The sequence below is a fragment of the Chlorocebus sabaeus genome, chromosome 18 (assembly GCF_047675955.1).
Source record: "Chlorocebus sabaeus isolate Y175 chromosome 18, mChlSab1.0.hap1, whole genome shotgun sequence".
Taxonomy (NCBI): domain Eukaryota; kingdom Metazoa; phylum Chordata; class Mammalia; order Primates; family Cercopithecidae; genus Chlorocebus; species Chlorocebus sabaeus.
The window spans coordinates 3,540,352-3,562,726 of NC_132921.1; the positions used below are offsets into that span (position 1 = coordinate 3,540,352).

The 22,375-nt window shown below is 42.3% G+C and overlaps 1 protein-coding gene across 5 annotated transcripts in view; it reads right to left on the minus strand.

The window, feature by feature from the left end:
* The window catches only part of ZNF236 (zinc finger protein 236), a 147,204-nt gene that overhangs the window by 17,091 nt on the left and 107,738 nt on the right, over positions 1–22,375 (minus strand). For 4 of the 5 annotated variants that reach the window (XM_037988023.2, XM_037988020.2, XM_037988022.2 and 1 more), the window contains 2 exons: positions 15,374–15,561; positions 6,026–6,157 (listed from right to left, as the gene is read on the minus strand). In XM_037988023.2, the coding sequence (XP_037843951.1) occupies positions 6,026–6,157; positions 15,374–15,561 (320 nt within the window). Of the gene's footprint in view, positions 1–6,025; positions 6,158–15,373; positions 15,562–16,579; positions 16,662–22,375 lie in introns of those variants that run through there. The other variant, XM_037988024.2, reaches the window with a different exon arrangement.

Sequence of the window (22,375 nt, forward strand, 5' to 3'; positions counted from 1 at the left end):
TAGTGGGAGCCTGGCCTTAGTCACCTGGCCAGCAAGTGTCAGCTCTTTTCTCCTGTAAAACCAGTTCAAAAGAAGGCCATGGCTCCTTAAGCAGTGAGTGAAGGAAGAAAGGCAGTTTGCTGCAGCAGCTCCCCTCTGATTTAATAGCTTGAAGTTGCTAACAAAGTTAGGTCAGGTCTCTTGATCTTTATGGGAAGGGTCAGGCAGAAATTAGTTCATTCGCTTTTGTAAAGACAGGCTGAGTAACGGGGCAGTCTGTCAATGGCTCTCTTAGGATAAAAGACATTTGTACATTGTGAGTACACATCTTGTCAGATCAGTATGGATTTCTCTTCAGATGAACTACGAAGAAAAAGATTTTTAAAAAGCAAAGGTTGTTGCTCTAGGGACTTCACCAGAGAGTGATGTGAGTCCCAGGCCGTAGTAGCTGTTCCAGCACCACCAGCAGTGTCCTCACCTGAGCACTTGCTTTGGGCCAGGACCTGTGCTCCATGTCAGGGAACATTACATGCCCAAATTCTGACCACTATGAGGCAGTCCTAACTACACCTCTGTTTGGGGGTTTGGGTTTTTGTTTGTGTTTGTTTTAAAACACGAACTTGCTCTGTCACCCAGGCTGGAGTACAGTGGTGATCACAGCTCACTGCAGTCTTGAACTCCTGGGCTCAAGCAGTCCTCCTGCCTCAGCCTCCCAAAGTGCTGGGATTGCAGGTGTGAGCTACTGTGCCTGGCCACCTCTGTCTTAAAAACAGGCCATCACACAGATGTAGGATTGCCTGAGGGCTCCTGGCCAGAATGCACGGGAGCAGGGATGTACACACATCACCAGAGGCTGCAGCCAGCACCCCCAGCCACTCCGTAGTGGGTTCGGATAAACCCAGGGTGCTTAAAGTGGTCCCAGCTTCCTCCCAGAAGCACAGGCCAGAGGCAGACCCAGGCATGTGTCTGAAGTCCCTGGTCAGAGCCCAGGTCAGAGCCTGGAAGCATCAATGTGCATTCCATCTGCGTCAAGAGAGCATTAGGATGAAATTAGACCATGATTAAAACCAATTAATGTTGGCAAACAGTGCTACAAGCTAACAAGGGAAACTTACAGAAAACATCTAAGAGAATTTCTCTTGCTAATTATAGGCATACCTTGTTTTCACTGAACTTCGCTTTGTTTGCCCTCCATAGATATCCTGTCATTTTCACAAACTGAAAGTTTGTGGCGATGCTGCTTCGAGCAAGTCTACTGGTGCCATTTTTCCAATGGCACATGCTCACTTCGTGTCTCTGTGTCATATTTTGGTAATTCTCGCAATATTTCAAAGTCTTTCATTACAGCGTATCCGTTACGGTGATCTGTGATTAGTGATCTTTGATGTTACTGTTGTAATTCTGTTGAGGCACCACAAACCCTGACCATATAAAATGGCAAACTTAACCTATAAACGTTTGTGTCTGACTACTTCACCAACTGGCCACCCCACTTCTCCTTGGGGCTCCCTATTCTCTGAGACACAACAACACTGAAATGAGGCCAATTAATGACCCCACAACGGCCTGTAAGTGTTCAAGTGAAAGGAAGAATCACACATCGCTCACTTCAAAAGCTAGAAATGATTCAGCTTAATGAGGAAGGCATATAGAGAGCTGAGAGAGGCTGAAAGCTCAGCCTCTTGTGTCAAACTATTAGCCAACTTGTGAAATGAAGGAAAGGTTCTTGAAGAAAATTAAAAGTGTTATCCAGTGAGCCCATGAATGATAAGAAAGTGGAACTGCACTATTGCTGATAAGCAGAAAGTTTTAACGGCCTAGACAGATCAAAACAGCCACAACCTTCGCTTAAGCCAAAGCCTAATCCAGAGCAAGACTCTAACTCTCTTCCACGTTATGAAGGCCAAGAGGTGAGGAAGCTGCAGAAGAAAAGTTGGAAACTAGCAGAGGTCGGTCCATGAGAACTAAGGAAAGAAGCCACCTCCATAACACAGCAGTGCAAGGTGAAGCAGCAAGTGCTGATGGAGAAGCTGCAGCAAGTTCTCCAGAACATCTAGCCAAGAGCATCGATGAAGGTCACTCCATTAAACAACAGATTTTCAGAGTAGACAGAACAGCTTTATAGTGGAAGAAGATGCCTCTAGGACTTTCATAGCTACAGAAAAGTCAGTGTCTGGCTTCAAAGGACAGGCTGACTCTTTTATGAGGGGCTAGTGCAGCTAGTGACTTGAAGTTGAAGCCAATGCTCATTTACCATTCCAAAAATCCTTAGGGCCCTTAAGAATGATGCTAAATCCATTCTTTCTGTGCTCTACACATGAAACAATAAAGCCTGAATGACAGCACATCTGTTTACAGCATGATTTACTGAATATCTTAAGCCCACTGCTGAGACCTACTGGTCAGAAAAAAATGATTCCTTTCCAAATATTCCTGCTGTGGTCACCCAATGCACCTGGTCACCCAAGAGCTGTGATGGAGATGTACAGAGGGACGAATGTTGCTTTCATGCCTGCTAACATGACATCCACTCTGCAGCCCATGGATCAAGGAGTAATTTCCACTTTCAAGTCTTACTAAGAAATACATCTCATAAGGCTGTAGCTGACACAGATAGTGATTCCTCTGATGGATCTGGGCAGAGTAAAGTGAAAACCTGTGGAAAGGATTCACCACTCTAGATGCCATTAAGAACATTTGTGATTCATGGGAGGAGGTCAAAATATCAACATTAGCAGGAGTTTGGAAGAAGCTGATTCCAGCCCTCATGGATGACTTTGAGAGGTTCAAGACCTCAGCGGAAGAAGTAACTACAGATGTGGAGGAATGGGCAAGAGAATTAGAAGTGGAGCCTGAAGATGACTGAATTGCTGCAATCTCATGGTATATATAACTCAGCAGATAAGGATCTCATGGTATTTACAACTGTGCAGATAAGGAGTTGCTTCTTATGGATGAGCAAATAAAGCAGTTACTTGAGATGGAGTCTACTCCTGGTGATGATGCTGTGAACATTGCTGAAATTACAACAAAAGCTTTAAAAGATTACAGAAACTTGGTAAAGCAGCAGTGGGCTTTGAGAGATGGACTCCAATTCTGAAAGAGGTTCTGCTTTGGGTAAAATGCTATCAAACATCATTGCATGCTATGGGGAAATCTTTCATGAAAGGAAGAATTGATGCAGCAAACTTCACTGTTGTCTTATTTTAAGAAATTGCCGGCCGGGCGCGGTGGCTCAAGCCTGTAATCCCAGCACTTTGGGAGGCCGAGACGGGCGGATCACGAGGTCAGGAGATCGAGACCATCCTGGCTAACACGGTGAAACCCTGTCTCTACTAAAAAATACAAAAAACTAGCCGGGCGAGGTGGCGGGCGCCTGTAGTCCCAGCTACTCGGGAGTCTGAGGCAGGAGAATGGCATAAACTCAGGAGGCGGAGCTTGCAGTGAGCTGAGATCCGGCCACTGCACTCCAGCCTGGGAGACATAGCGAGACTCTGTCTCAAAAAAAAAAAAAAAAAAAAAAGAAATTGCCACAGCCACCCCAAACTTCAACAACCACCATCTTGATCAGTCAGCAGCCATCAACATCAAGACAAGACCCTCCACCAGCAAAAAGATTACAACTTGCTGAAGGCTCAGGTGATTGTCAAAATTTTTAGCAATAAGATATTTTTAAATTAAGGTATGTACATTTTAAAAAAATATTAATGCTGGTCAGGTACAGTGGCTCACGCCTGTAATCCCAGCACTGTGGGAGGCCAAGGTGAGCGATCACTTGAGCTCAGGAGTTTGAGACCAGCCTGGCAACATGGCAAAACCCCATCTCTATTAAAAATACAAAAATTAGCCAGGTGTGGTGGTGCACGCCTGTGATTCCAGCTATCTGGGAGGCTAAGGCAGGAGAATCACTTGAACCCAGGAGGCGGAGGTTGCAGTGAGCTGAGATTGCACCACTGTACCCTAGCCCGGGCAACAGAGCGAGACTCTGTCTCCAAAAAAAAAAAAAAAAAGGGAAAAAAAAAAAGAAATAATACTGCTGAACACTATTATTACAGTATAGTATAAACATCATATGCCCTGGGAAACCAGAAAACTAAATCATAATGTTAATGTATAACTTGCTTTGTTGTGATAACTGCTTTATTGCAGTGGTCTAGAACTGAACGCACGTTATCTCTGAGGTATGCCTGTATTCACTGATACAGATTAGTTATCCACCTCATTTTTATATTTAATTAATCTGTCAAATTTTGAAAAAAATTACACGCTAGACCAAGTATTAATATTTGGTTTCTCTCATTACCATCTACTACTCAAATGGAAGTTAAAATGGAATATATCACTTCAATTGGGACATTTCAAACTAATCTTAACATAGGATTACTCTAAAAAAAATTATTCTTCTAGCTATATTAAACCAAATGCTAAAATCATAATGTTAAAAAATAGCAAAGTAGTTTCATTTACTAGTCACACAAAATACAGGAATTAGGTAAGGTGTGCCTTGGAACTGATTTACGAACTCTCTGAAACATACCAGACTAATAAGGTTTCACTACAAAAGCACCATGAGAAAGAGAGCTTAAAAATATGACCAAGCCGCCAATGCGTTTTCTGTCTCAATGGATGTGTGTGGTCAACAGTTACCTCACCAGGCCTGAGGTGCTCAAACCCTGCACACTCCCCAGTGCCCTTGATCAGCTCCCAAGCATCACCGATAAGCCCCTGGAACATCCTGCTATTAGTAGGTAAGAGTGTATTTCATACCCAGGACCTTGGGCAATGCCACATAGTTTGTGCTGATGATGTGACTTATGGTGAAGGCCTATTTTTGTTTCATCTGGGGACCTGGGCCTCTGCATCAGTTTGATCTGGAGGGGCTGGGGCTTAGAGACCGCATAGCTAAGCCCAGCCACGTGGGCACTCCATGGCCACATATCTGACCCTAATACAGTTCTGGATACCAGAGCTTAGCTGAGCTTCCCAAGTTGGAGACAGTTGGCAGGCGCTGTCACACAACGTTCCTGGGAGAATCAGCAGTGTCTGTGTGACCTCACTGGAGCGGACACCGGGAAGCTTGTGCCTGGGTTCTCTGAACTCCACCCCACATGCCTTTTCCTTCTGCTGGTTCTCATCTGCACCTTTCCATTGTAACCACAAGTATAAACCACAACCACCAACAGATCAGATTTCTCTGAATCCGGTGAGACCTTGTAGTGAATCGTCAAACCTGAGGGCAGTCTTGGGGACCCCAGACACAAATGTGTTAAGTTATACAAACTGAAATTCAGTGAGACGAGCTCTGGTTACTCAGGTCAAACTCCAGGACATCCCCAGTGCTGGTTATATCTCATCTCTTTGTGAAAAAGCCCTTGTCCTACTGAAAAACAGGTAAGTCATTATTTTGAAAACTCATTTGCTAAAAATGTTTAATGCTTCCTAAATTCAGAGATTATTCATCATCTGTGCTTTAATTCTGACCCTGGAAACTTTTAAGCAAAGAGTTTTTAGACTCTTCTATATTTAGACTATTGCTTACTAAATATTCTGTCTCCCAAAAACATGTATCTTAAGAAAAAAGACTAGCCAAATGACAAATAGATCTTGCATATAGATGCACACACACACACACGTATATGAAAATGTATATGACACTTAACAGAACCAGCAAAATTGTTACTAGGAAATCTGCAGAAAGAACTAAGTGCAAGTGGCTGGATATGCAAAGTCTGATCAGTAGGCAAATATAATATTAATAAGTTTAAAATTAGATTTACATATCACTGGTGGCTACATCTAATTTCATGGTACTAAAACCTCACTCCCTAAGAAACAAATCACAAGATGACTGAGATGTCGTACCTGTCATTCAACACACACCCCCGCAGAGCCTATGTCCACTCAGGATTCAGCTGGGGACACCTCAGAAGTCAGCCCCAGCCACCCAGGCCACACAGCACCCCCATGACCCTCTACCACCATCCCTTCTGAATCTGTATGTTTTTAAAAGCGATGAAAGCTCTGTGGATGAAGGAATATCCTGTACCTGGTAGGCTATTTCTTCACAAGCAGCAGACGCTGACTGTGGCGTGTGGCTCACTAGTATGACTTGCGGCGAGCCTGCTCCACCCTGGCCCGAGAGAGAGGGATCCGTGAGGAGTGCTGGGAACTGCTGACCCTGGCAAAAGATTAGTACTATTTCAGAAGTTGTAACATTAGCAAAACAAGTAATAATTTAAAAGATCTTTTATGGTGCAGCTACCTTGGAAAACAAGCTGGTAGCTCCTCAAAAAGTGAACCGTGGAGTCACCACGTAACCCAGCAACCCAAGAGAAGTGAAAACAGAGTCCACTCAAAGCCTTGTACAGAAATGTCCACAGGAGAATTACCCATAACCAAAAAATGGAAACAGCCCAAATGCTCATCAACTGATAAATGCACAAAGTAAATGTGGTATAAGGGAATACTGTTGAGTAATAAAAAGGTAGGAAGTTCTGGTACATGTTACAGCATGGAGGAACCTTAGAAATACTCTAAGGAATGAAAAAGTCAGTCACAAAAGACAACACAGATGATCACATTTCTATGAAATATCCAGAACAGATGCATCTACAGAGACAGAAAGTGGACTGGCAGTTGCCAGGGGCAGAGGTAAGGGTGGGCCAGGGGTCAGGGGAACATGGAGTGATGGCTCATGGCTCCAGGTTTCTTTAAGGGGTGATGAAACGCTCTAAAATTAGACTACAGTGATGGTTGTACAACTCTGTAAATACACTGAAAACCATTCAATTGTATACTTTAAACAATGAGTTGAACTTATATAAATTACATCTCAGAGTCTCTACATGTGTGTATATTTACAACACACTTATTTGCTTAGAAACGCATACACAATTTTGCTATGCTATAGAAAACTACTGTAAGTCTTCTTACCAGCCCAGCACACCTCTAGCTACGAGAATGGATCTGAGAGAATAAGAGAGAATGAGAAAGGTAGGGTGGTATGGGGCACGAGAGCAGAGAGGAAGCTGCAGCTTAAAGGGTCTGAATATCTACTGCAAATGCTGAATTTATAGAGGCAATTCAGCATGCAACTTGAACTGCTGCAATCAGCACTGATTCTAAACATATTTCATACACAGTTAAAACCGTGGCTGATCACAGGAAGCATGGCTGATGTTGTTGGCTCCTGTGCTTTAAGGTGAGGGGTGTTTCTCAATGTCTTAGGGAACTACGCAAGCTGAGGTCCCAAAAGGAAAGTTAAGAATTGAGGAGGGGATGCTGTATTAGTCCGTTTTCATGCTGCTGATAAAGACATGCCTGTGACTGGGCAATTTACAAAATAAAGAGGTTTAATTGGACTGACAGTTCCATGTGGCTGGGGAAGCCTCACAATCATGGTGGAAGGCATGGAGGAGCAAGTCACATCTTACATGGATAGCAGCAAAGAGAGGAGAGCTTGTGCAGGGAAACTCCCCTTTTTATAACCATCAGATCTCATGAGACTTATTCACTATCATGAGAACAGCACGGGAAAGACCTGCCCCCATGAATCAATTACCTCCCACCAGGTTTCTCCCACAACATGTGGGAATTCAAGATGAGATCTGGGTGGGGACATGGCCGAACCATATGAGACACAGTAGAGGAAAAATAGGACTGAGCTGGCATTTTTAAAAACTTCCTCCATCAGAGAATTTCAGGTTCACTTCTTAAGGGAAAGAGTGGCAGGTGGCAAAATAGAAGTCAAAAACATACAAAGTCATCATCAGGGATTCCAGAAAAAGAGAGCTTCTAACTTGATTTGGGTTCCTTACTTCCCATAAGCAGCTTTTTAAAAAAGCAAAATGAGGCTATTTTAGGTATCTCCATATAGCAGCCTAATTTTTTACATAAACATGATCTAAATCGAAAAGTTTTTTCTTTTTTTTTGAGATAAAGTATTGCACTGTCACCCAGGCTGGAGTGCAGTGGCTTGATCTCAGCTCACTGCAATCTCTGCCTCCTGGGTTTAAGTGATTCTCGTGCCTCAGCCTCCTGAGTAGCTGGAATTACAGGCATGTGCCACATGTGTGGCTAATTTTTGCATTTTTAGTAGAGATGGGGTTTTACTATGTTGGCCAGGCTGGTCTCGAACTCCTGACCTCAGGTGATCTGCCTGCCTCAGCCTCCCAAAGTGCTGGGATTATAGGTGTGAGCCACTGCACCCGAAGTTCCTATCTATACTAATAAAGCTTCACGTTCCCTATCCCCCTACATAGAGAAGTTGATTGAATATTGCTATTTTCAAATACCAGTGAATGCTACACTTTTTTGTGACATGTCTGTTGCCAGCTGCTGCCACCACCCTTATCAGACTACCCAATTTGAAAAATTGTATTAATCAACCTGGACTTATTAATTCACATTTATTTTATTAATCAAAGACCAAAAAAACTGGTCAGAAATTCTGATGCACATAAGAACCAACTGGCTCAATAAATTCATATATTCCCAAACTAAAGGTAAGATATTTGAGAGTCTTAGCTTATATAGGTATATCAAGGGAAAAATTACAACTTCTTGCTGTTTTGAAATAGCAAAATTACAGAAATAAAGAACAGAGTGGCAGATGTCAGGGTTAAGAGGGTCTTGAAGTCATTATAAAAAGCAACACAAGGAGTCCTTTAGGTGATGGAAATATTCTGTATCTTGCCTTATCATTGATAATAATTGTTTGTGATATTATACTACAGTTCTGCAACATGCTCCTATTGGGTGAAACTGGATAAGTATATATGGAATCTCTCTGTACTATTTTTTAAAAATTGCCCGTGTGTCTACCATTATCTCAAAATAAAAACTTTAATTAAAAAAACTTGAAAGCAATGTAATTTACTAGCTTATCATTTGCGTTTCAATTGCAAACCTTAAGTATTCTTTTTTTTTTTTTTTCTTTTGAGACAGAGTCATGCTCTATTACCCAGGCTAGAATGCAATGGCACGATCTTGGCTCACTGCAGCCTCCACCTCCCGAGTTCAAGCAATTCTCCTGCCTCAGCCTCCTGAGTAGCTGGGATTACAGGCACATGCCACCACGCCCAGTTAATTTGTTGTATTTTTAGTAGAGATGAGGTTTCACCATGTTGGCCAAACTGGTCTCGAACTCCTGACCTCAGGTGATTCACCAGCCTCGGCCTGCGATTACAGGCGTGAGCCACCACACCCAGCCAACTTTAAGTATTCTTAATGCAAATTTCCTGATTTAAAAATCAGTGTCCAATAAAATCTATACTCAACAATTAGCTATACTTACGGAAGTGATACACAAATCAGCTAAAACAATATAAAGGTTATTTACTTTTGGTTGGTATTATTATTTGCAGTTGGTTTCTTTGCTATATTTGGTTTACACTGAGGTAAAGATTACAGGAATTTGCATTCCCCTGGAGCACATGAACTTTGCAACATGAGAATGTAACAGCAAGCACTGAGTCCCAGCAGAGAGGAATGGGGCAACAGCTGTTGGCCCTGGCAGCTGGGGCAGCTGCGTCAGAGTCACAGGGAGGGTGGGTGATGAAAGCACAGATGCCAGCCTCACCCATGACTACTGAATTAACTTGAGCCTGCTGGGACCCAGGGAAGACAATGTTCAACTAAATCTGAAAAATGCTGTAAAATATGAGCAAGGGCTGGATATTGATGAAAGGTATTCCATGCAATAACACACTTCACTATACTATTACCAAGTACCCATAAATCAACCTCACTTCCTGCTCACATGTACTATAATTTCATTAGAAATACTTTTCTTAGCAGTTCATTTTACTGGCCTATACACAACTCTTAATAAACTTAAAACAAAACATTGTGCCTCAATAAAAATGTGAAGATATTTACATGAGTAAATATGAACAACTTGTAGAGAATGAAGGCTAAGAAAGCCACAAAATTAGGAAACCTTTAAACAGCATGGGCCAGATGACTCTCAGTGTTAAACTTACAACTAACTTGTTACTTCAGAGTCGGCCTCTTTTCCCATCAGGAGTCTGTAATAAGATTTGCCAATTTCTGGGTCACCCCAGTCAAATTTAGACTTAAAAAGCCACATTTATATATCTAAAAGCAAAGTTTTAAATGTTTTGCCCCTGGCCAATTATCTGTAATAATAAGAGGTTTTTTTTTTAAATGACAAGAATTAGTATAAAAGAGAATTCCCCTCATGAATAAGTAAATTACTTCTTCTTGTATTCAGAATAAAAACTAAAAATCATTTTGCTTTCTTGAATAGATTTTCTGTGTGCATGTTTACACCTCCTGATAAAACTGGCAGACTTCAGTGGCTAAGCAGGACACACACTACCAGCGGCCTGCTCCTCCTCCCCGCTGAAGAGTCTGAAGTTTGGAACAAATACATCAAAATTATATTTCAAAATTAGCTAACTTTCTCTGAATTACAATTATCATTTACTCCAATATTCTTCCAAAATTGGGCCCTTTCCAAGTTTTAAATTAGGATTAACTATGCACTTACAAAAACATATACATTCCAAACTTTTTACTATTATGGACTCAAATTTGCCGTTTTTTTTTTTAATTTTTTATTTTTTTTGAGACAGAGTCTCACTCTGTCTATCGCCCAGGCTGGAGTGCAGTGGCGCGATCACAGCTCACTGCAACCTCCACCTCCTGGGTTCATGCTATTCTTCTGCCTCAGTCCCCCAACTAGCTGGGACCTGCCACCACGCCCGGCTAATTTTTTGCGTTTTTAGTAGAGACGGGGTTTCACTGTGTCAGCCAGGATGGTTTCGATCTCCTGACCTCATGATCCGCCCTCCTCGGCCTCCCAAAGTCCTGGGATTAGAGGCGTGAGCCACTGCACCCAGCCACATTTGCCCATTCATTAAGAATACTATTTAGTAAACTAAGACCACCTTTCTTTGTTTTTAGGAACATTTTCTTTCATGGATTTTATAAAGAAATAAAAAATAATCCATAATAAGTTCATGTGACTTTTCTATCTTTTAAATATGTACAGTAATTTCTACATTTATATTACTGTTTCCTTCCGTTCCTTTAGGGAGATTCTTATTTTCCATGCAGAGTGCAGTGTTCAGGGCGGCACAACGCTAAACAGTCTGAGTTCTTCACATTGGATCGCTTCCCCGTGCTGTTAGTCCGTTTCCTCACTCAATTCAAGGAGCATGTGCCACTTTAAGGAATTAATATTAAATCATTCGACATTTATCCCCTAGTGAATGACTCTTAAATGAACAATCGTCATTACACACTGGCTGATTTCTCTTGACCTCCTTCTAATTTTCAGGTTAAATTTTTATTGTCATAAACAATCATAATAATTGACATATTTACAGACATTTTCTTATAGGTTCATTAATCTCTTGACAATAAAAAGGTGGTTTTGTTGCTACAAGGATTCATTATGTTTAGAAAAATACCATTCACAAAGCTAAGAAAGGTTTCATCTGGTTTTTGCAAGTTTTCAGAGTATTAAATCAGCATAAGTCTAAGTTTGCCAGCTAACAGAAAAAAGATTCAAATAAAGCTACACAATTTCTACTGGATATTTTAAAATTACTTATTGGACAATGTATGCTAATTAATCAATTTGGTTTACAAATTTTGCATATGAAGTACAGAAAAGAAGATATAAAATGAACTTAACCCACCAAAGCTTAATAGAAACACGAATGTATCTGGCTAGACACAGGTTCCAGAAGAGCCACCTGGCTCCTGCTGCTCACAAAGCCTCCTGCTCCCACGTCCTCAGGCCAGAGTGGAAGGGCTGAGGGGGGCGGCAGGGAAGCACTAACAGCAGGGTGTGTGGCTGCAGGCACACCCTGGACGCCAGGCACAGGAGCCACCTGCGCAGTGGGTGGGAGGGAGAGGGTGTGGCAAACGAGGTACTTCTGACAGATCAGCAGGCAAAGCCCGAGTCCACGTGACGTGGCAGGTGCCAGGCAGGAGTCAGAGGGGCAGCTGATGGAGTCTGCCCTGAGGCGCTGGGGACCCACGGGACTTCTGTCCCAAAAGCAGCATCCTAAATGAGACAGTGACCCCACCAGGGGATTGGTGTGGAGCCAGGGAGCCTGGGTTGCCTGCTGGTGAGGACAGCAGGCCCAGAAACGGGCCACAGCACGTCCCAGGGTCATCACTGCCACCAAGGCTTCACTCTACAGCCCTTCTTGAAGAACCTCCTTGGAGAACCACCTGCCCGCTCACAAGGCTCCCGGGTGACCCACGTGCACTACACCAGCAGTCCCTACTCTTTTTGGAACCAGGCGGGCTGGTTTCGTGAAGAAAAGTTTTCCACGGATTTGAGGTAGGGGGTGTTGGGAGATGGTTTCAGGATGAAACTGTTCCTCATCAGGCATTAGCTAGATTCTCATAAGGATCACACAACCTAGATCCCTCACATGTGCAGTTCACAACAGGACTCATGCTCCTCTGAGAATGTAATGCCCCAGCTCATTAGACAGGAGGTGGAGCTCAGGCGGTAATGCTCACTGGCCCACACGCACCCCGGCTGTGCGGCCAGATGCTAACAGACCATGGACAGGTACCAGTCCACAGCCTGGGAGTTGGGGGCCGACTGTTCTACAAAAAAGGCATGGGACATGCTGGCAAATATCTGCAGACTTTAAAAATACAACCTGGAAAATACTGAGAACTACTTACTGAACTTTCACTTCAACTGTAGTGGATAATTCTCAAAGTGATAAAACTTAACATACAGAAAATACACTCTCATAATCATTGAAATAAATGCCTTTCTTTAAATTCATCAAACTCAATCCCCACCCTCCAAAAGTTATTCAAAGGCATTTAACTAATTAAAATTTATATTTTAAATAATTTTTACTTCTTTACTATGTCTTTAATTACTATAGTTAAAAGTCTACAATAAGAAACACAGCAGGGACCCTGGGAGCTGACTCACACATATAACAGGACAGTCACCGTGTTCCCAAATGCAGTGCTAGGGTAGTCCAATGCACGTTACGCCCTTAAGGCTTTGCAAGACAACAGGAAGTGTAAGGTCATATTTACAGTCATCACTTAAATATAAAAACATCTTAGCAGCAAATAAAAAGGTGGGAAAGACAAATGGACTCCGAGTTAGTGTACAGACTCCTGTACCTGGATTTGAAGCGTATTCCTTGAATGGTAAATAAGTAAAAGTGCTCTCACATCCAGCCTCCCCCCGCCCACTGCCTGCCCCAGACCTCAGGGGGCTTCACTAGGCCCTGAGACACAGTAACCAAGATCACAGGTAGGAAAGAAGGAGACATGGCTGGTCCATCACAATCATCATGCTTCCTGCATCTAGGAAAGCACACCCCAGTAATTTACAGCTTAGGATGGGAACTTTTTTGTTTATTTGTTTTTGTTTTTGAGATGGAGTCTCACTCTGTTGCCCAGGCTGGAGTGCAGAGGTGCGATCTCGGCTCACAGCAATCTCTACCTCCCGGGTTCAAGTGATTCTCTTGCCTCAGTCTCCCAAGTAGCTGAAATCACAGGTGCCCGCCACCATGCCCGGCTAATTTTTGTATTTTTAGTAGAGACGGAGTTTCCCCCATGTTGGCCAGGCTGGTCTCAAACTCCTAACCTCAAGCCCACCTCGGCTTGCCAAAGTGCTAGGATTACAGGTGTGAGCCACCACACCCAGCCAGTTGACTATTTTTGTTCCAACCACAATTTTAAAACATGATACGAATTGCTAATATTTAGAAGGTGAATTATGTGACAAGCAGGAGTTGATGGTGCTAAGAGCAGGTGAAGAAAGTGTGTTAAACTCCATAAGTAGTCATGCTCTCCGCACAGCTCAGGAGGAATGCCTCTGAGTGAGATGCACGCTCTGCTTCCCAGCACCACATGTGGCTGTCAGGGGTTGCCCGACAGGTCCCTGGGGGCAGGACGTAGGCAGGGCTGCTTGACTACAGGCAGGTCACCCAGAGGGGAGCCCCTGTGTCCAGCGAGCAGGAACCCTGGCATGTGGTGTGCCTGGGCCACCTCAGAAGAGGATAGTGGCTGTGCAGGGGTCCTCGGTGAGGAGCCCTAGGAGAAGCCTATTTGCCAACGACATGTGAGTATCCCACAACCCAGGGAGACTGACTGAACACTGAAGCGATGCAGAGGAAATGCTGCTATTTCACTAATGAAAGGGACTAGAGCTTAGAGAGATCATTTCTTCAGCAAGTGGCTGTGATAGTATTAGGACCAATCCTGCTCTAGATGCCAAAATCTGTTTTTCTTGTACGGTGAGCCTAAGAAGCAGAGACAGAACCATCAAGGAATGTGTTTTGGTGAAAACAGCCTCAGCTTTTGTTTTGAGAGAGAGAAGGTCTCACTCTGTCGTCCAGGCTGGAGTGCAGTGGTGCAATCACGGCTCACTGCAGCATCAACCTCCCAGGCTCACCCAATCCTCCCACCTCAGCCTCTGGAGTACCCAGTACTACGGGTGTGCACTGCCGCGCCTGGCTCAATTCTTTATTTTTTGTAAAGACAAGAGTTTTGCCATGTTGCCATGACTGCTCTCAAACTCCTGGGCTCAAGGAATCCTCCCAGGCCTCAGCCTCCCAAAGTGCTGGGATTACAGGCACGAGCCACCTGTGTCCAGCCTCAGCTTTCTAATTCTGCTGTGTATTTTGCTTCTATTACAGCCAGGAACAGATACATAGAAATCACAATTTACATCAACTAAGAATAGATTTTTTATAGTCAACTATGAAAATTCTGACACAGCCTTATTATAATTAGTCTTCAGCTATCAAAATGCGGGCATAGCTTTGTTACAATTCATCTTCATTATAACGAATCATAATGTATCATTATGATTTTCCTAATTAAACTCTGAAAGGTTTTTCAGCATCTTAGCTCAAGGAATCATGTAAAAATGTACACCCCTTTGGCACAGCACTTCTACTGGTAGGAATTCATGTAAGAATCTCAGTGACTGAGGGCATGAAAATTTCCATGCCACTTATTGAAACCATGAATACAACATAACGCCCATCAATAAACTTCATCTACATGATGTGTACACAAACTTATTTCTGCAGAAAGTTATAAATATGTACCTTATACATTCATATAAAGGTGTAGAAGGATATATACAATAAAATGTTAACTGTGGTTCCATTTGGTGGTGGGATTAAAGCTTTGGGTTTTATGTTTTACCTTATTTTTTTACATTCTTCCTTCCATATTATCTGAATTTTCTTTTTTCCCCTTTTTACATTTACTGTATTATTTTTTAATCAGAAAAAAAGCTACTTCGATTTTGGAAAAAAAAAAATGCTCAGAATATATATTTAGGAAGGAGTCAATGAATAATATTTTCAAAGACCACTTTTTGAAAGGACCTTTGCATCCCTCTCTGAGGAGCACTTGCCTGAGAGGTGATGTTGAGTGTGACAGTGTCCAGGCCTCCAGACAGCATACCCTGAGTATCGGCCAGCGTCAGCGTGACACTAGCGTCACCTCCCACACCCGACGAGGACATGACCAGGTTCTGAGTCGAGATGGCCGATGGAGACATCGGTGTTGTTGAAGGAAGGCTTCCGCTTGTAGTGTTAAGTTCTACAAAAGAGGCGAAGTAAGTAGGTCAATGGGGAGGCCAGACAAGTCCAGGTGTAAGGGCACAGGGAAAGCGATGCTCCCACCTGCATGCAGGAAGCAGCATTCATGCTGCCCGAGGTCTCCAAGCTGCACCAAAGAAATCACAGGGTCTTCAATTCTAATTTTAGGATAAAGCTTTTCTTAGTTTTTAAACATCTTTACGCATGAATATACTGTGCTTCTTAATTATAACACACACAGAGAAAAACCAGTAAACAAAGAGTGAAAATGTGACCCCACAGTTCCAGTCACAGCTACTACTGTAGAATGAAAACTCAGACAACAATTTCCAGGGCACTGTCCCCATCCACAACTAAAGAGAACAGTTGAAGAAAGGAAGCAAGTATGATCCACTGACGAATAACTAGTTCCAAAGCTTACAGGATAAATTTGACCATCTCTGCTCATTTTCTCACTTTCATCACCCTTACTGACTCTTATTCTAAAAGACAGGAGGTCAAAATAAACTTCATGAAATCCTTTAAATATTCATTTATCCTACATGACATCTTAATTTTCTTCGGAAAAGACAACAAAACTGAAATATCCCCCCTTGTAGCCGATGCTAAGAGAAAAGAAGGTACCTGGCAAAGAAAGGTCTTTTCTTTTACAAAACAGACACTCACGCACCTTGCTGACAGATGAGACGGGGTCAGTATGGGATTATCAAAGTCCTGTAGTGGGCACCAGTGAACACAACGTTGAAAGGATAAACACACGGGCACATACACGCACACTCACTTTATCTGACAGTCGAGCCATCCATTCATCTAAAATATGTATTCCTCATCCACTCGTGCCTGCCACTGTGCCAGGTGCTAAGGATGCCGGATGACAACCAAAAGAGAAAAAGCTATTTCCTAACCAGGTTTCAAAACAAAACAAACACGCTCCTGTCAGTACTTTGCTGTGACTTGGGTCACATCAGTCCAGCGCTCTCCTAGGAGTCAGGGGCCAACAGGAAAACTAGGTTACTTACTTGTCGCTGGAGTTCTCCAAATACAATGCCTCCACAGATCCACACTCCTGGGGTCCCACACTGTGCTGCACAGACCTGGAACCTTCAAAAGCAGTAGAACCATTAGCAGGCTGGGAGGCTCGAGCGCTGAAGCAGCCGCCGGGGCTCCACAGATAGCTAGGTCAGACCCTCCCGCCTGCTCCAGCGTCCACACAGAGTGCTGGCGGGAGCCCGAGGAGTGTGGCCTTGTGGAGGATGTCTGCATGCGCTAAGCGTTCCAGTGACCAGTACAGCAGCCGACCTAATAGCTGTCCTCCTAAAATTCCCTCCACACACCCTTACTGCACACTAGCCTGCAGGTACGTTTTTAACATGAGTGGTCAAAACTGTGGAGAGGCTGGGGCGGGGGGCAGGTGGCAGCTGCCAATGAGCTTGCACAGAGGGAGGACAGGGAAGAGAGGCACGTGCCTGTGTATCTCGCCCAGGATCACACATAGAGCCAAGGCGAAGGCAGCACACAGCAAAAATGCAAACCTCACCCCAACTTCTGAAATAAAGGAATCAAAGATCTTCTCCCCACTCCCACCAGTCAACTAATCCTGACTTTCTAGTGATTATTAAGGTATCAGAGATTCTGGGACTGTGCAGCATGAAAAATGTAAAAAGATACAGAAGCCTTGTGTTTGATTAAAGTGAAACCTGACACAAAGTTCAATGAAAACAATAAACAACTTCAGACAGTGCCAACGTTCATATTTCAACTCAGTGAACCTTTAATAATGTCCTAATTCAACGGATTTTCCACAAAGAGGATGATACCAGTTCCAGTACAACTGTCCTCAATATGATTGAAAAGAACACGTGACCAGAGCAGAAAAAAGTTGAAATTTTCTTAAGCATGCAGTTAAATTACAAGCTACAAATAGCTCTTAACTATCTATTTGTTAAAAGCTACAATTTTATATTCAAATTAAATACTCTTAGCATGAAAATGAAGATCCCACGCTGAAGTGAAGATTGTAGACTCTTACTTTTATTCTTCACTTATTTTTCTGAAACCACTGTTCCTCCAGCATGTATAGAGCAATACAAGTCTGACTTTATGATTCTGACTCAAAAATAAGTTAAAAAGATTAATAAACCATACACTCATCAAACCCAACATTATCTTAAATCTCTTGGGATATTGCCTCATAGCTTCTAAGAAAACATAATTTTATAAGGTTCTAAAAATAGCTTAAAAGATATGATATCAGTTTTTTCTTGCAATTAACTTAAATGTGGGAAGAGAGAAGGTGGGGACGACAGAACAGGAGAGAAGCATTGGGGTAGCCCCTCGTTCCCAAGCATCCAGGTCACTCACAGGGACAACTTGTGAGGATAAGAATGTCCTCTTCAGTTTTAATACACGCTGGCAAATAGAAAATGTTAAATTGTTGAACTATTTAAAATTAAAATAAGTGATTATACTTAAATCTAGAAGAAACTAAGGCTGGAATAACCTTACAAATAAATAGAAAACAAATACTGGTCTTTGCTTTCATTGAAAGCAGAACTCAATTTATTCATCAAAATTATCTTAAATTTAAAAGTGGGTGAAGGTAAGAACAAAAAGATAATACTCATTTGAGATGAATTCTTTAAAAAGTTGTGCTAAATTTCTCAAGCCTCTATCAAGACTACGATCTGCTTCTGAGGCAGTACTCACATTCTACGGGAACACGTTTTAAGAAAAACTCTTTGTGTCAGATTTGGGAATGGATGTTGCTGGGATGAAACTCTGAAATAGTCTTCAACTCCTGCATCACAAATCTAAACAAAAGCATGTTTTTATCCTGCATGTGAAATTGTGAGTAATTGTCTCACTTGGATTTATTCGCAAATCCCTAAGTGGTGATACACTTCTTTCAATGCCTTCGATTAAGATGAAACAGCCACAGTTAACCTAGAAGCTGATGAGTCTTAACCAAACCTTGCTTGCATAGAGAATCAAAAAATAATAATAGCCACATACATATTCATTATGCTCAACATAAGTTTGGTAGAGGTTTTTATTTGAGTGTTTACTTTAGAAGAGCCATGTTTAATTTCAAAATAATGTCATTTTAATTTCAGTTATTAGTGGTGTGGCCTCAAGCTAGATCTGAAACTGACTATGACTCTAGATAAATATTGCTCACTAAGAGGCAATCTCCTAACTACTATTACAGAGGTGAGATCCACTACATAATTATAACTAGGACCAATGGGATGTGTAAGCCACTCTAAAAACATCTGCTTAATATCAAGGATTGAGTGGGTCAATATATGAAGAATTGCTTCCTATACCCAGGATTATTCAAAGATGCTAAAGGTATTCAAGAACATAAGACAACTTACTTGATCACATAAAACTAACCTGATATTTAAGAATAGCCGATATTACATTAGTACACAAATATTCTTTAATTATGCATTCATCTTTTAATGTCACCCAATCCCTTGAAAAGCTTTTTTTTTTTTTTATTTTTTATTAATTTAGCAAGAGGGATATAAGCTAAAGTAGCCTGAGAGAGAGTGTGAGAGAGAAAGAGATTGATTTTCTCAGCTGGCTTTTTTTTTTTTCTTCTTGAGACGGAGTTTCGCTCTTGTCACCCAGGCTGGAGTGGAGCAATCTCAGCTCACTGCAACCTCCACCTCCCAGGTTCAGGCAATTCTCCTGCCTCAGCCTCCTGGGTAGCTGGGATTACAGGCGCCCATCACCACGCCCAGCTAATTTGTTATATTTTTAGTGAAGACGGGGTTTCACCATGATAGCCATGCTGGTCTCAAACTCTTGACCTCAGGTGATCCGCCCACCTCGGCTTCCCAAAGTGCTGGGATTACAGGCTTGAGCCACCATGCCCGGCCTCAGCTGGCTCTTTAAAAAAAAGGTCTAAAAGAATAATAATTTTAAAAATGCAAAGCAGCAAAGTGGGTATGTTGCTGTCTGTACAGAAATGTCGGCTGCATAACATGTGGGAGCCTTGAACCCACTGACTGAGGACAGCTCGCCTGCCCTGAGAGGACCCTCACCTGCGTGTGAGACGCTGGTGTGACACTTTCAACATGTGTCTGTGGAGGTGAATTTACAGGTACAGCACTTACTACCGAACTAGCCAGATCGCAGGAGTTTAAAGAAATGCAGGCAGCCAGAGCAGAGCTCTGGAGTGCATGCGCCCTCATTCCATCCAACTTCTCCCTTCGGTCAGAACATCCCCAATTCTGAGTCAAGCAATCTGCTGCACCTGCAAACATCCAGGATCACCAAGAGGCACAAACCACTCCACTCAAACCGAAACCTCTACAACCTGACTTGTCTCTCCATCAATGTGCCAGGGGCTCACTAAGGATGTTGAGCAGAGTTTCCAGGAAGACATGAGGCTGCACCGCTGACAGCCAGTTTCCTGCTCAGTGAGGCCAGCTAGCGGGGCGTGAATCCAGACATCTCACCTAGAGCCCCGCACCATGAGCGACCACCGCTCGCTTCAACCCACACACAAGCAGCACGTCTTCACATTGCAACATGAACCAGGCAGCGGGGGAAAGGTGATGAACTCACAGCCGAGGATTAGAATTCTAGAGATGGGAAGAACACACTGCCTGATCCTTTAAAATCCACAAACTATGAGGTTTAGAAAACATTAGGAGAAAAACATTTGCTATGTAACTTCAACAATACATCATATATTTTGGATCTTCCACACATTAAAATATTCACACCTCCTTGCTTCAGCTAAAGGCCACCACAGGTCATGCAAAGTCGAGCAGCTGGCATGGGGAGAAAAGCTGCTCCACTCCCAAGCCCCTCTCTCAGCTCAGCCAGGACGTCCTCAAAGAAGTCGCAGGGCCACCCCTGTGACATGTGCTCTCTGCACCATCATCTCTCCTTTATATACGGTTACAGCTGTAATTTCACAGTCACTTGTGGATTCTTCAAAAAATGTCTGCATTCCACTTGTTTCTAAGATCCAGAACGCAGGACCAGCTCTGACCTGTCCAGAGTTATATTCCCAGATTTCACACAATTCTTACCACACAGCAGACACTATAATCTTTTATGGAATAAATGAACTACTGGACAAGAGGTCGTTTCAATTAAGAATTAAGCATGAAAAAAGGACTAGCTTTTGGGTACAAACATATCTGAAGATTAGTTTTTTTTCCTCACAAAGTGATATACATAGTTGGAAAATAACAAGGCTAGGAAGTGAACGCAATCTCTACAAGGTGAAAAGAATGAGATAGGTGTGTTATCCTAAACTGTTAACGGTTACTCACAAAATTATCATTATCTCATGTGAGCTCATTTATTACGTTGGTGCAAAAGTAACTGCAGTTTTTGCTGATACTCATATGTTTATTTTCCATAAAATTATATGCTTTAAAATCTTAGAAAGCTGCCTCCTTTCCATTTTTCTATTCTATTTTCAGCTGGTGTCAGAAAATTCTCACTGGAGGGCAGAAGTAATGAGCTGAGTAAGAGACTTCCAGTGCTGGGTTAGAAAGGGACAGCTTTGTACATGGAGTTATTAACATGATAACGTATAAATATATGATGCTTTGTACAGTTGAATAAAATAATTTACTTTCATGACTTAAAAAGTAACATTATCGATTGGTTGGTAACATTAGAGAGAATTTTGTATCCTAGAATTAGACATAAGCCACTAATCCTTACAGAATGGTACTCCATGTGACAAAGAATGATGCTGACATACCTGTCGTGCTACAGGACAGTTTACCTCCTCAGTTACTGTGGGCTGAGCTCTTCAGCTATGACCTCTTATAAGGTCTCTCTTGGCTAACTCTTGGGCGGCGTACCTGAAGAGTTCAATGTTGTACTCTGTGAGAGAAGCTGATCATTGCTTATTGTTAGGGTAGCACCTGTAGATTGATTATTGATTTCAGGTGCTAACAATCTTATGCTCCCGTTTATTAACAGTTCACTATTTCCTTTAGAATTGTGTTGAATAAGTTCTTGACCTAAATGGAAATTAATATTGTGATACCTGAAAACAACATTCTCAGATGCGTACTGGCAAGTGTGTTAAACATACAATTGTATCCTCAAAGCTTTCATTTTCAATTCAGTAAAATTATGGAAAAATGAAAATGAAACCACAAAAATGCATTTCCCTAAATGACAGTATTTGTTCACACTTTTTAAGCTGTGAAGTATTTTAAAAATACTTCTTATGAGTTCTACTTTAACTCAGTATTTAGGCCCTAAAAATCACAGACTTTGTTGAATAAAACTGTCAATGAATTGAAAATATTTCCAAATATAGTGCACGGCCCAGGTATAGCAAAAGCATGTTAAAAGGATCTGAGGGGCATCAGCAGGCAATAACAGACTCTCCCCTCCCTGCCCTCCACTGGGCAGGCTTGCGAGCCCGTGATGCTGCAGTTTCCCGTGTGCTGTGTTCCTATCCTGTGTGTTCTGAATGCTCTCAAGTACACACTAACATGCCTGCAATACATTCCTACTAAAACACATTTGCTTGATTCAAAACCCACTAATGCTAGCTTCATCAGCTACTGTAATGATATAATGAAATCATATAGTATGGCAACTAGAAATGAATATGCGAATAAAAAACCTGTTGGAATTCCAATGGAAACCAAATTGAATGCCTTGGAAAGACCTGGTAAAGAGAAGATACTTTAAACATTTCTGCTGTCAAAATAGGCGTAGGCAAGACAACTACACAAAATCCGAGAGAAAAAGATTCAAAAGACAAAAGTATACTGCACTATGATTGCTTTACAGTGACCTACATTCTCACGCCATGCTGA